Source organism: Glycine max, chromosome 15 (assembly GCF_000004515.6).
Source record: "Glycine max cultivar Williams 82 chromosome 15, Glycine_max_v4.0, whole genome shotgun sequence".
NCBI classification, from domain to species: domain Eukaryota; kingdom Viridiplantae; phylum Streptophyta; class Magnoliopsida; order Fabales; family Fabaceae; genus Glycine; species Glycine max.
Genome location: NC_038251.2, coordinates 37,798,162 through 37,813,071, shown reverse-complemented (window position 1 = coordinate 37,813,071; position 14,910 = coordinate 37,798,162). Strand labels below are relative to the sequence as shown.

The 14,910-nt window shown below is 44.0% G+C and overlaps 1 protein-coding gene across 1 annotated transcript; it reads left to right on the top strand.

Annotated features, from left to right (window-relative positions):
- The first annotated feature begins 2,694 nt into the window (after positions 1-2,694).
- On the top strand, positions 2,695-3,042 carry LOC102661612 (uncharacterized). Its single transcript, XM_006598458.1, has one exon. The coding sequence runs from the start codon at positions 2,695-2,697 to the stop codon at positions 3,040-3,042; it is 348 nt and encodes a 115-aa protein (XP_006598521.1).
- Positions 3,043-14,910: the final 11,868 nt, after the last annotated feature.

The following is a 14,910-nucleotide window of genomic DNA, read 5'->3' as shown; positions in this document are numbered from 1 at the left end:
AGACCTACGTAGTTCTTTCTTTTTGTCAAGTGATTCTTTTTTACTTAAGTGGTGATCATTTCAAGGCGTTGGACCTTAAAAATGATCCATTTTACTTAGTGAGGAATTGAAATGACGAACTTTCAAAAGCCTATTTTTGTGGACGAGCTTGACTAGGCGAGTTGATTTTAACCTTAGTTTCACTTTAGTTATTAATCAATTCGATTAAGAATGAGAAATCCCAAAGAGAAAACGTCCGATTGATTTTCCGCTTTATTTTACTAAAAAGATATTTTTTGATTATTATATTATTTTTTACCTCTTTTTGATTTCCAACGTGGTTACGGCATGACCGAACGGTCGGAATTTATTTTAACCGAAGTTAACAGATAATGCAATTCAAACGTTCGGTGGAAATTTATTTTATTTTTAAGTTAAGCGAGAAACGACTTAAGTAAAATGGCTTGAGCACGTCAACAGGGGGTATAAAAAGTAAACAAAACGAGAATCAAAATGCACGAAACACAATGTGGACCACTACGGGCACATAGAATGAATCGAAAAGCTTGGTTCGAGGTACTTACCCGTTGAAGATCGAAGAACGAATGAAGAACGTCGAAGAACGGTTGAAATCTTTGCGAGATTCCTCACGGAAAACGTTACGGAAACGTTTCGGAAGCGCCTCGGCTTAGATTTTCTTCACGGAAACAATTTTTCCAAGCAAATTCGAAAGAGAGAGAAGTGCCAAAGGGGCTGGGTCCCTTCCTTCTTCATTTCCTCCCCTATTTATAGCAAAATAGGGGAGGTGGTTGCCGCCCAGCTCGCCCAGGCGAGCTCAGCTCGCCCAGGCGAGCAGGGTTGCTTCCTCCAGAAGCAACCGCCTTCTGGAGGAATCTTCTGGAGGGCCCAAATGGGCCTGGGTGCTATTTGCACCCCCATTTTTACTAAGTACACCCCCCTCTGCTGTTTTTTGGTGATTCTTTTTTCGTAAAGTTACGGAAACTTACGAATTTCGTAACGATACTTGTTTTCTTTCCGTAATGTTACGGAACCTTGCGGATTACATAATCATCCCCTTTTCGACTTACGGAATGTTACGGAACCTCACTTAATTATGCAACGATGCTTCCATTTGATTTCCGGTGTGTCACGGAAACTTACGGATTGTGCATCAACATTTTTTTTGGTTTTTCGGCATGTCCTGGAATTTCACAAATCGCCTAATGATGGGTGCCAAGCACCTCACGAGGACCAAAGAATGGTCGCATGTCATCAAGCAAAGGTCCCCGGACGAAATTAGGGTATGACAGTCAACCAAATAAGGATCCTTATGCTCACCTAGCCACCTACATAGAAATTTGTAACACGGTAAAAATAGTCGGTGTCCCTGAAATTGCTATACGCCTTAATCTCTTTTCTTTTTCTTTAGCAGGGGAAGCAAAAAGGTGGCTACACTCCTTTAAGGGTAATAGCTTGCGGACTTGGGAAGATGTCGTAGAAAAGTTCCTAAAGAAATACTTTCCAGAGCCAAAGACTGCTAAAAGGACTTGGCCCTCCATCAATTTCTTGATGAATCCCTCAGCGAAGCGCTTGACCGTTTCCATGGACTACTCAGAAAGACGCCTACACATGGGTACAGTGAGCTGGTGCAGCCAAACATCTTTATAGATGGCCCGTGACCACAATCAAAGCAACTCCTTGATGCATCCGCGGGGGGAAAATCAAGCTAAAGACACCGGAGGAGGCATTGGAGCTGATAGAAAACATGGCAGCCAATGATCACGCCATCCTTCATGATCGAGCATACACACCAACAAAAAGAAGCCTTCTGGAACTCATAACCCAAGATGCAACTTTGGCTTAAAACAAGTTGTGATCCCAACAGATAGAGGCCCTAACAGAAACCCTCAGCAAGCTTCCACAACAACTACAAGCGGTAAGTCCTTCTCACTCTTCAGTTATGCAGATAGGGGGATGCCACATATGTGGAGGAGCACACGAGCCAGGATAATGTATATAGTCCAAGAAGATCCTTCCAGGGACGTGAATTACATGGGAATACAGAATCGCCACGGATTCCAAGGCTACAACCAAGGAGGACCGCCGAGATTCAATCAAGGGAGGAACTTCACACAAGGCTCAAGTTGGAGGAACCATCTGGGAAATCAATTCAACAAGGAGCAAAGAATTCAGCCAGCCCAGAATCTCAACCAAGGGGTAGATCTTCATGAGAAAACCAAAGAGCTTGAGGAGACACTGAACTAGTTCATGCAGATATCCATGTCTAATTACCGGAGCACAGAAGCCTCTATCAAGAACCTGGAAATTCAAGTGGGACAATTAGCCAAACAAATGGCTGAAAGACCCACTAGTAGCTTTGGAGCCAATACAGAGAAAAACCCAAAGGAGGAATGCAAGGAAGTGCTGACAAGAGCCAAGGAAGAGCACAAAGAGAAGAAGGAGCTGAAAGAGACCAGTCTGAGGAAGGAAGGACAGACAGAGAATGAGAGAAAGAAGAAGAGAAGAAGGAAGAAGAAGAAGGAGAAAAGAAGGTCTTAATCTCTAAGACCAAAAAGCTAGCTAGCCCGATAGGCTTAGAGAGAAGAGCCACCAGCCCCTCTAAAGGAGCCCCCATATCCTTTAGTGCCCTCAAAGAAGAATAAGGAGCGCTACTTCAAGCGTTTCTTGGAGATATTCAAGGGGCTGGAAATAATCATGCCATTTGGAGAAGCCTTACAGCAGATGCCACTCTACCCAAAATTCATGAAAGACATCCTCAACAAGAAGGGGAAGTACATTAATAATGAGAGCATTGTGGTAGAAGGCAACTACAGTGCGGTGATACAAAGGAAGCTGCCAAAGAAATTCAAAGACCTCGGGAGCGTGACTATCCCTTGGACTATAGGGAATGAGTCGGTAGAAAAGGCCCTCATCGACTTAGGGGCAAGCATCAACTTGATGCCCCTATCAATGTGTAGAATAATTGGTAATCTGAAGATAGACCCTACCAGGATGACGCTTCAGCTAGCAGACCGATCAATCATAGACCATACGGGGTGGTAGAAGATGTCCTCGTCAAAGTCCACCACTTCACTTTTCTGGTGGATTTTGCTATCATGGATATAGAAGAAGACAAAGAGATTCCTCTTATGCTAGGCAGACCCTTCATGCTAATTGCCAACTGTGTGGTAGATATGGGGAATGGGAATCTAGAAATGAGTGTTGACAACCAAAAGGTAACCTTCAACCTTTTTGAGGCAATAAAATACCCAAAGGAGGACAAGAAGTGCTTCAAGGTGGAGGAGGTCGATAAAGAAGACATTAGCACTCTTGCAACTACACAAACTTCACTGGAGAAAGCCTTAATAAATATTGTTGATTGCCTAACTAGTGAAGAAGAAGAAGATCTAAGGGGTTGCTTGGAAGACTTGGATCGTGAGGACAACATTTATGTGAGGGGGACTAGTTTCGAAGAACTAAAAAGCGAGATTCCATCTGAGAAAACCAAGGTAGAGTTGAAGACATTGCCCAACCATCTGAAGTACGTGTTCTTGGATGAGAATGAGACCAAGCCTGTGGTGATCAGTAATGAGCTCACATCCGAAGAAGAAAATAGGTTGGTAGAAATCTTAAAAAAATACAGAGCAGCAATTGGGTGGCACATATCAGACCTCAAAGGAATCAGCCCTGCCTACTGATGTGTCATCATTTTCTCCTATTTCTTAACCTTTTTTGTCACCATTTTAATTACTGATTAGCCTTAATTGTCAAATTAATTATGCAGTTTTATAATTTGGGCCTATTGGACTAATTTTTGTTTTTAATTTAATTTCAGGAGAATTATAAGCAATTGGGCTTGAATCCGGAATTGGGCTTGGACTTGAAACGAGCAGACAATTTTATTCTACCAAATCTTATCTTATCCAAATTTTATCTCATCTAGATATTATTTCATCTATATTTTATCTTATCTTATCTTATCTAGATTTTATTTCATCTAGATTTTATTTTATCAAATCTTATCTTATCTTGTCCATATTTTATTTTATTAATGGTGTCATACCCTAATTTCGTCCGGGGATTATTACTTGATGACATGCAACCTTTGGTTAGCCGCTTTGAGATACTTGGCGTCCTTTGTTGCACAATGAATGAAGTCCCGAGACGTCTCGGAAATCAAAAGGAAGCAGACTTGCGCGATCCGTGAAATTCCGTAATATGGCGGAAGTCGAAAAGAGGTGTTTTTGCGCAATCTGTGAGTTTTCGTAACTGTTAGTGTTTAGCTCTACTGAGCTTTAAAAGATTGGCTAAGATTTTGTTAAAACATAAGCACTTAGACAATGAAGGAAAGCTGGAGTTGCTGCACATGATGTCCAACGTTATGTCAAGGAATAAGATCGGGCTGCACAATGCACAAGGCAAGATAAAATGTCAAATGAAGAATTGAAGTTGCAGGATCCACGATGTCGGATACAATGTCCTGACATCCTGCTCGAGAATACTGGAGTTGCTGTACAATGCAAGATAAAAGTCAAGTGCAAAAGTGAAGCTGCAGGATCCACGATGTCGGATACGATGTCCTGACATCCGGCCCGATAATACTGGACATATAAATCTGTTATATCTTTAACAGATTATTGTGCAGTTAGCAAGAGATAAGAAGATCTATCTTCTGGAACGAATTAAAAGATAATTAAAGTTCGAATTTCAAAGAAGAAGAGTTCGTTCAGGGATTAAAGATTAAAGATTAAAGATTCAAACTAAAAGATCAAAAGTTATCTTTTAGTTCTTTAACTGCAGATTTTTTTCAGAAGAAGATAGATCTCCTCCAGCACAAGCCGTTGCAGCCCAGAAACGCAAACTGCTATATAATCATGGAGGCTGCACGAGTTCTGTACCAAGTCCGGGATTGAAGAGTTATTTTGTGAGTTTTGGGACTTGAGTGATTTGTGAGCCACCTTGATGGTACCCTAACATCAAGTGTTGGACCTATGTGTGTAGAGTTGATCTCTAGTGTGTAGAGTTGATCTCTAGTGTGTAGAGTTGATCTCTAGTGTGTAGAGTTGATCTCTTTTGTTCAGAGTTGATCTCTGGTGTGTCTTTGACTTAATTGTAAACACGGGAGTGTGAGTGAGAGGGAGTGAGCGGAGGTTCTCATATCTAAGAGTGGCTCTTAGGTAGAGATCGCACGGGTAGTGGTTAGGTGAGAAGGTTGTAAACAGGGGCTGTTAGACCTTGAACTAACACTATTGAGAGTGGATTTCCTCCCTGGCTTGGTAGCCCCCAGATGTAGGTGAGGTTGCACCGAACTGGGTTAACAATTCTCTTGTGTTATTTACTTGTTTAATCTGTTCATACAGACACACATAAACTGCATGTTCTGAAGCGTGATGTCGTGACATCCTGTACGACATCTGTCCCCAGTATCAGAATTTCAGTAACTTCTTCGAAAGCTAAAAAAGAGTAAATACATAATCCGTAAGGATTCGTAACCTTGCGGAAGGAAAATAAGTATCGTTACGAAATTCGTAAAGTTTCGTAACATTACGGAAAAAGAATTACCAAAAAAGTAGAAGGGGTGCACTTAGTAAAAAGGGGGGTGCAAATAGCAATATGGCCCACTTGGGCCTTCCAGATCCTTCCTCCAGAAGGCTGTTGCTTCTAGGGGAAGCAACCTGGCTCGCCTGGGCGAGCTGGGTGGCAAGCTTCTCCCCCATTTTGCTATAAATAGGGGGAGAAGTGAAGAAGAAAAGGATTCAGCCTCTTAGGCACTTCTCTCTCTCTCGAAATTGCTGAGGAAAATTATTTCCGTGAAGAAAATCCAAGCCGAGGCACTTCCGTAACGTTTCCGTGAGAAATTACGCGAAGATTCTCGACCGTTCTTCAAGATTCATCGTTCGTTCTTCGTTTTCTTCAGTCTTCAACGGGTAAGTACCTCAAACCAAGCTTTTCAATTCATTCTATGTACCCGTGGTGGTCCACATTTTGTTTCATGTATTTTTATTCTCATTTTCATTTGCTTTTTATACCCCCTTTTGACTTTCTTAAGCCATTTATTTAAGTCATTTCTCGCTTAATCTAAAAATAAAATAAATTTCCACCGATCGTTTGAATTGTATCATCCGTTAATTTTGGTTAAAATGAATTCCGACCGTTCGGTCGTGCCGTAACCACGTTCGAAATCAAAAAAAGAGGTAAAATAATAATATAATAATCTAAAAATAAAAGCGAAAGATCAATTGGACGTTTTCTCTTTGGGATTTCTCATTCTTAATTGAATTGACTAATAACTAAAGTGAAACTAAGGCTAAAATCAACTCGCCTAGTCAAGCTCGTCCACAAAAATAGGATTTTGAAAGTTTATCATTTCTGTTTCTTACCAAGTAAAATGGATCATTTTTAAGGTCCAACGCCTTAAAATGATCACCTTTCAAGTAAAAAAGAACCACTTGATTCACGCATAAGAAAGAACTACGTAGGTTTGATTTCCTCTCCAAAGGAGGGTACGTAGGAGCAAAAGCCCCGCTTTTGTCGACCTCAAAAATAAAAAAGAACCAAAAGTTAAGATAACACAATTCCACAATTCTAAAAAATAGACTATTGTCCTTCGAGACAAATGTGAGAGGTGCTAATACCTTCCTCAAGCGTAAATATAACTCCCGAACTTAGAATTTTCATTTTGACCGGTTTCCTTCGGTTTTTCCGACGTTTTCCACAAATAAACGTAGGTGGCGAGTCCGCGCATCTTTCCTCCTTTGGAAAGCGCACCCGTGAGCCTCGCCCTCGCTCGCCCGCGAAGGGCACGTTGCGACAGTTGGCGACTCCACTGGGGACTATTTTTGTGAGTTAGGCCTATTTTAAAGAATTGTGAATTTGTGAAACTTCGTGTGTGCATTTGTTGAACTGTGAAAAATGTAAATAATTGTTGTCTATTTCGCATTCTTTACACTGCATTCTAAGCACCCACGGGTTTGAGTAAGAAAGGGGCCCTATACCCGGGTTCATGGGAATTTAAGGAGTGGAGGTGAATCTATCATCATGCTAGGTCTCCGACTTGCTTGATAATAGTGAAACATCGTCTAGAGCTTTCTCTCTTTATAATGTGTTGTCGCTGGTATTCCATACCGCCACAATATTATTATCTTGAGTGATGATACCTCTAGAAAACAGCCGTGTGAGTTATAAATTGTTGGGAAGTAGTTATTAGAGATCCCTAGATATTGTCCTATAGGTTCCAAAATAGGGGCAAAGAGCAAACACGCTCCTGTGCCATTCGTTCTCATGCATTTTCGGTTTATAGTTTTTTCTAGTGATGTTTGGTTTCTTTAGAGTAATGTCATACCCTAATTTCGTCCGGGGATTATTACTAGATGACATGCAATAAATGAAGTCCCGAGACATCTCAGAAATACCAAAAGGAAGCACGCTTGCGCATTCTGTGAAATTCCGTAATGTGGCGAAAATCGAAAAGAGTTGTTTTTGCACAATCCATGAGTTTCCGTAACTTCTTCAAAAGGTAAAAAAGGAATAAATACATAATCCGTAAGGATTCGTAACCTTACGGAAGGAAAATAAGTATCGTTACGAAATTCGTAAAGTTTCGTAACGTTACGGAAAAAGAATTACAAAAAAATAGAAAAAGGGGGTGCATTTAGTAAAAAGGGGGGGTGTAAATAGCAACCAGGCCCACTTGGGCCTTCCAGAAGATTCCTCCAGAAGGCTGTTGCTTCTGGAGGAAGCAACCTGGCTCGCCTGGGCGAGCTGGGCGGCAAGCATCTCCCCTATTTTGCTATAAATAGGGGAGGAAGTGAAGAAGAAAATGGTTCAGCCCCTTAGGCACTTCTCTCTCTTTCGAATTTGCTTAGGAAAATTGTTTCCGTGAAGAAAATCCAAGCCGAGGCGCTTCCGTAACGTTTCCGTGAGTAATTACGCGAAGATTCTTGACCGTTCTTCAAGATTCATCGTTCGTTCTTCGTTTTCTTCAGTCTTCAACGGGTAAGTACCTCAAACCAAGCTTTTCAATTCATTTTATGTATCCGTGGTGGTCCACATTTTGTTTCACGTGTTTTCATTCTCGTTTTCATTTGCTTTTTATACCCCCTTTTGACGTGCTTAAGCCATTTATTTAAGTCATTTTCTCGTCTAATCTAAAAATAAAATAAATTTCCACCGATCGTTTGAATTGTATCATCCGTTACTTTCGTTTGAAATGAATTCCGACCGTTCGGTCGTGCCGTAACCACGTTGGAAATAAAAAAAAAGGTAAAATAATGATATAATAACCAAAAGATTTTTTTAGTAAAGTAAAGCGGAAAATCAATCGGACGTTTTCTCTTTGGGATTTCTCATTCTTAATTGAATTGACTAATAACTAAAGTGAAACTAAGGCTAAAATCAATTCGCCTAGTCAAGCTCGTCCACAAAAATAGGATTTTGGAAGTTTATCATTTCAGTTTCTTACCAAGTAAAATGGATCATTTTCAAGGTCCAACGCCTTAAAAAGATCACCCTTCAAGTAAAAAGAACCACTTGATTCACGCATAAGGAAGAACTACGTAGGTCTGATTTCCTCTCCAAAGGAGGGTACGTAGGAGCAAAAGCCCCGCTTTTGTCAACCTCAAAAATAAAAAAGAACCAAAAATTAAGATAACACAATTCCACAAGTTCTAAAAAATAGGTTGTTGTCCTTCGAGACAAACGTAAGAGGTGCTAATACCTTCCTCAAGCGTAAATACAACTCCCGAACTTAGAATTTTCATTTTGACTGGTTTCCTTCGATTTTTTCGACGTTTTCCACAAATAAACGTTGGTGGCGACTCCGCGCGTCTTTCCTCCTTTGGAAAGCGCACCCGTGAGCCTCGCCCTCGCTCGCCCGCGAAGGGCACGTTGCGACAGTTGGCGACTCCACTGGGGACCATTTTTGTGAGTTAGGCCTATTTTAAGAAATTGTGGATTTGTGAAACTTTGTGTGTGCATTTATTGAACTGTGTAAAATGTAAATAACTGTTGTCTATTTTGCATTCTTTACACTGCATTCTAAGCACCCACGGGTTTGAGTAAAAAAGGGGCCCTACACCCGGGTTCATGGGAATTTAAGGAGTGGAGGTGAATCTATCATCATGCTAGGTCTCCGACTTGCTTGATAATAGTGAAACCTCGTCTAGAGCTTTCTCTCTTTATAATGTGTTGTCGCTGGTATTCCATACCACCACAACATTATTATCTTGAGTGATGATACCTCTAGAAAATAGTCGTGTAAGTTATGAATTGTTGGGGAGTAGTTATTAGAGACCCCTAGATATTGTCCTAGGTTCCCAAATAGGGGCAAGGAGCAAACACGCTCCGTGCCATTCGTTCTCATGCATTTTTTTGTAAATAGCACTAGTTTATAGTTTTGCTAGTGATGTTTGTTTTCTTTAGAGTAATACGTAACCTTTTTTAATGCTACGTTGAGGCGCCATCATGCCCCAAAACATAACATTAAAATGGGGTCTCTATGGTCTCGTGTGTATGAATTACCCCTTTTTCTTGTTCATGCATCCGCATTGCATCATTCATGTCGGAGTCTTGATCCACCCCCTTTTTTAGGTAAATGATGGGGACAAATAAAAACGGCAAAAGGTTTTATCAAGTCAAGGTTAAAAGTCTAGATGTCACTAGCCTCAAGGAATTGGGACGATTGATGGGACCCCTCCAAAGGCAAGCCTTCCGCAAAGTGTACGGAAAGATTCTAGATTTGGCCGCAACGGAGGTATTTACGGAAGCTGTCGTATCCCTCGCCCAATACTATGACCAGCCGTTGAGGTGTTTCACGTTTGGGGACTTCCAAATGGTCCCAACTATTGAAGAGTTTGAGGAAATATTAGGATACCCTCTAGGGGGGAGGAAACCGTATCTCTTCTCCGGTTTTCTTCCTTCCTTGAGCAAGATTGCGGCTGTGGTTGGGGATTCGGCAAAAGAGTTGGATCGCATGAAGCAAATTCGGAACGGCGTAGTGGGCCTACCTCGGAAATACTTGGAAGACAAGGCAAGAGATATGGCAAGCCAAGAGACGTGGGGGCCGTTTGCGGATATTTTAGCTTTGCTAATTTTTGGGGTTGTCCTCTTTCCGAACGTTGACGGCTTGGTAGACTTAGCCGCCATTGATGCTTCCTCGCATATCACCATAGCAAGGAAAGTCCAGTGGTAGCTATCTTGGCGGATTTGTTCGATACCTTTGACCGGAGGTGTGGGAAAAACAGTGTACGGATTGTCTGTTGTTTACCCGCTCTCTGTGTGTGGTTGACTTCACACCTATTCCGACAAGACACGAGACACCCGTGTCCGCTTCAAAGCTATCGCTCATGCGCCGAAAAAGGAAGAGTCGATTGGGACCAACATTTGGCTGGGATAGGGGGCAGCACGATCAATTGGTTTCCTCGTTGGAAGGAAGGCAAGGAAGGAGTTCTTTTCTCGTGTGGGGACTATCCTAATGTTCCACTGATAGGGACTAGGGGTTGTATTAATTATAATCCCGCACTCGCCATAAGACAGCTAGGATATCCCATGAGGGGAGCCCCGACCGAAGAAAGTCTCTCACCTTTCCTTATGAGAGATCTAGGCACGCAAGGTCTCAAGGTTATACAAAGAATCCACAAGGCGTGGAGGAGTCCGTTGAGGAAAGACAAGGAGCTTAGAGGTATCCGAAACGGCGTCATTGGAGGTTATCATGGATGGCTAAGAATTCACACGCGGGGCTTAGGTTGGCTCTCCAAATTGAAAGTTATCAATGAGGAGAACTTCGAAGCTCCGGAGGAAGATGAAGAAGTCTGAGCTCTAAAGTTAGAGCTAGGGAAAGCGAGACTCGCCAAGGAAAAATTAGAGTCAGCTGCTACACACATCCGAAAGGAATGCACCGAGTTACAAGAGGAAAACGCGGCCACAGCGAAAGCCCTTGAACAAGAAACCAAAAGGGCTCGCAAGGAGGAATACGGCCGAGAGAAGTTCCGAGGAGCATTGTGGGGTAGCAACAATGAGCTCAAGCTCCGAAGAGAGGAAAGAGATCGGTCACGGGTGCATGGCATGATCTTAAAAGAAGAGTTAGTTGCTTGCGCAAGGTCCAAAAGGAGTTTGGCTCAACACTTGGAAGCCACGGAGCAAAGCATGCTAGCCATCATAGGGCAATACAAGGAAGAATTGAACCAGTCCATGGCCCATGAACAAAAGCTAGTGGAGGATTTTGCACAAGTGTATGCCGAAAAAGAAGCAAGAGGGAGGGTGATTGATGCGCTGCATCAAGAAGCGACTATGTGGATAGATAGGTTCGCCTTGACCTTGAATGGAAGTCAAGACCTCCCGTGTCTGTTAGCCAAAGCAAAAGCCATGGCCAAAGTCTGTACTGCCCCCGAGGAAATTCATGGGCTAATCAATTACTATCAGCACATGATAGATTTGATGGCCCATATAATTAGGAATCGTTAGGTTCGTTTGTAACACCTTTGTATAATCTTGGCTAGATGAAAGCTTTTGTTCCTTTTTATAAAATGAGAAGTCCTGGACTCATTACGTTATCTAAAAATCTTGGGGTGGATCTAAGTGCTCCGATCATCCATTTGCATACTCATGTTTTGGTGGTATACTCACCGTTGTTTATTTCTTTAGGAATTCCATCATAACTAAGAAAACACCAAGGCACCCCTATAACACTCGATCCAGAAAAATGGATAATGAAAAGGGCGTGCAGGAACAGATGAAGGCCGATCTATCGGCCTTAAAAGATCAAATGGCTTCCATCTCGGAGGTCATGTTAAAACTCCAGAAAACCATAGAGGATAAAGCCACCGCAACCGCCTCCAGTACAGTTAGGGAAGCGGAGCCGGTGCTGCAACCCGCCTTGAATCCGGGCCTAGACAGAAACATGGCCGTGTTCGGTCGAAGGTATAGTCCGCAAGCTTATCCTTATGGCCTTCCTCCGGACTTCACCCCCCGTGCCACCCCGGAAGATTTAAGCCAAGCCCCTACTTTCGAGGGGCAACTCCTACCTTATGAAGACTATCCCTGGCAAGACGATGCGGAAGGAGATACCCATCTTGGCCCCCTGCTCCACCTCAAAGATCCATCCCCGCATGAACTACCCCAACCAAACATAGTCCGTCATGCCCCGGCCTCACCCACACCCGTAAAAGAATCTGTTCCCTTTGCGGAAGGTAAGGGAAAGATTGAGGCGCTTGAAGAGAGGTTGAGGGCAGTCGAGGGCCTCGACAATTACCCATTCTCAGATTTGGCAGATTTATGTCTTGTGCCCAACATCGTCATCCCTCCCAAGTTCAAAGTACTGGACTTTGATAAGTACAAAGGTACGACATGTCCAAAGGGGCATCACCGGATGTACTGCCGGAAGATGGGGGCATATTCTGCGGACGAAAAGTTGTTGGTCCATTTCTTTCAAGACAGCTTGGCCGGGGCAGCTGTAGCATGGTATACCAATCTAGAAGCTTCCCAGATCCGATCATGGAAGGACTTGGCAACTGCCTTCATTAGGCAGTACCAGTACAATACGGACATGGCTCCCGATCGGAACCAGCTTTAGGGTATGACTAAACGAGAGCATGAGTCCATTAAGGAATATGCCCAGAGATGGATAAATCTCGCAGCCCAAGTCGTACCGCCCATGACGGAAAGGGAGATGATCACAATTATGGTAGATACGTTACCCACGTTCTACTATGAAAAGTTGATAGGCTATATGCCAGCTAACTTTGCGGATCTCGTCTTTGCCGGAGAAAGGATTGAATCCGGGCTACGAAAAGGCAAGTTTGAATATGCTGCCAATATGGCCCCCAACAACAACAGAAGAGCCCCAGCAGTGGGCGCAAGGAAAAAGGAAGGAGACGCCCACGCGGTAACCACCGCCCCAACATGGATGAAAGCACCCCAAAATATCCAAACCTCATACCAGCCCAATCCCCCCAAATTTTTTGATCCAAGCCGGGAATTCCCTCCCGACTCAAGTAAAAGGACCACCCGCGGCAAAAAGAGCGCCGGCCCAATGCACAACTCCAGCCGCGCCCCGGCCAGTTAATAATGCAGCCCCCGGCGCGACCTATAAGTATGCACAGCACCCGAAAGACAACTTCCCTCCTATTCCCATGGCATACTCCGAGTTATGGCCTTCACTATTGGAGAATCACTTGGTGGTGGCCATACCCGGGAAATTTCTCCAGCCACCCTACCCCAAGTGGTATGATCCGGGTGCCAAGTGCGTGTATCACAGTGGAGTTCCCGGACACAATATTGACACCTGCATCCCGTTCAAGTATAAGGTGCAGCATCTAATTAGTGCTGGCTGGCTGGCGTTTCAGGAAGAAGGCCCAAATGTTAAAACCAACCCACTAGCTAGTCATGGAGGTGCTAGCGTGAACGCCGTCGAAGAGGACGGGCCACCACGGACAAGGAGGTTAGGAGATGTGATTACTTCTAGACGTTTCATCTATCAATCGCTGCAAGCGGCGTGCATGGTCCCCCGAGGTGGAGATGAAAGGGATGAATGCTTGTTTCACCTTGGGGAGTCGCATGACATGCAAACCTATCCCGTGGTGGAAGAATTGCTTCAGCGGCTCCTGGATTGCGGGCAGTTTGAAGTGTTCATAGGCGGGAAGGAAGAACCACAAATTTGCATGCAGTCGGAAAAGAAGAAGGTTCCTTTAAACCCCAAGGCTCTGGTGATATGTTTTACTAGGAAAGGGACCGGCTCCACACCCATATACCCGCGGGCGGCGCCCAAGCCAACGCCATTTGCATATCAAAGTAATAAGGTCGTTCCGTGGAAGTATACCCCTCCCGCGTCTAGCGAAAGAGTTACAACCGAAGTTGACTCCTTATCAGCTAAGGTAACCAACATCACCGGCGTCAGTGGCGTAGCCCGCAGTGGTCGGGTGTTCGCTTCCCCTCACCCGGCGGAATTCCCCTCTAAAGGGAAGGTGCCCATGGTCCAAGAGCCCACAGACATAGCCACCCCCTCGAAGGAAGTAGATCCTCCCATGGCAAGAGGAGCCGAAAAGAAAGAGGGTCTTCAAGGAAAAACAGTGACTTTGGAAGAGGCCCATGAGTTCCTCCGCCTCATCCAACGAAGCGAGTTTAAGGTAGTCAAGCAATTAAATAAAACTCCAGCAAGGATCTCCTTGCTTGAACTACTCATAAACTCTGAGCCTCATCGTGCGCTGTTGATGAAGGTCCTTAACGATGCCCATGTGGCACATGATATCTCAGTAGAGGGTTTCGAAGGCATCGTTAATCATATAACCACCAACAACTACATCGCGTTTGCGGAAGAAGAGATTCCCGTTGAGGGGAGAGGACACAACAAGGCTCTACATGTATCGGTGAGATGTATGGACCACGTTGTCGCAAAGGTACTTATCGACAATGGATCGAGTTTAAATGTGATGCCAAAGACCACTTTGGAAAAGCTTCCTTTTAGTGCGTCGCATTTAAAGCCGAGCTCGATGGTGGTGCGAGCCTTTGATGGTACTCGGCGAGAAGTAATGGGGGAAATCGACATTCCCATTCAGATAAGCCCCCACACTTGCAATGTGGTGTTTCAAGTAATGGATATAAATCCTGCCTATAGCTGCCTCTTGGGAAGACCGTGAATTCATGCCCTGGGAGTAGTCCCATCAACGCTTCACCAGAAATTGAAGTTTGCAGTGGGTGGACTTTTAATGATAGTGTCGGGTGAAGAGGACATGTTAGTGAGCTGCCCTTCCTCCGCACCGTACGTAGAAGCGGCGGAAGAATCGTTCGAAACGGCTTTCCAATCCTTTGAGGTTGTAAGCTGCGCCTCTGTGGAACCAAGTCCGTCGCTACCTTCTCCCTCCAACGCGGCCATAATGGTGGCGCGTGTTATGCTCAAGAACGAATTTGAGCCCGGAATGGGTCTAGGCAAAGACTGCC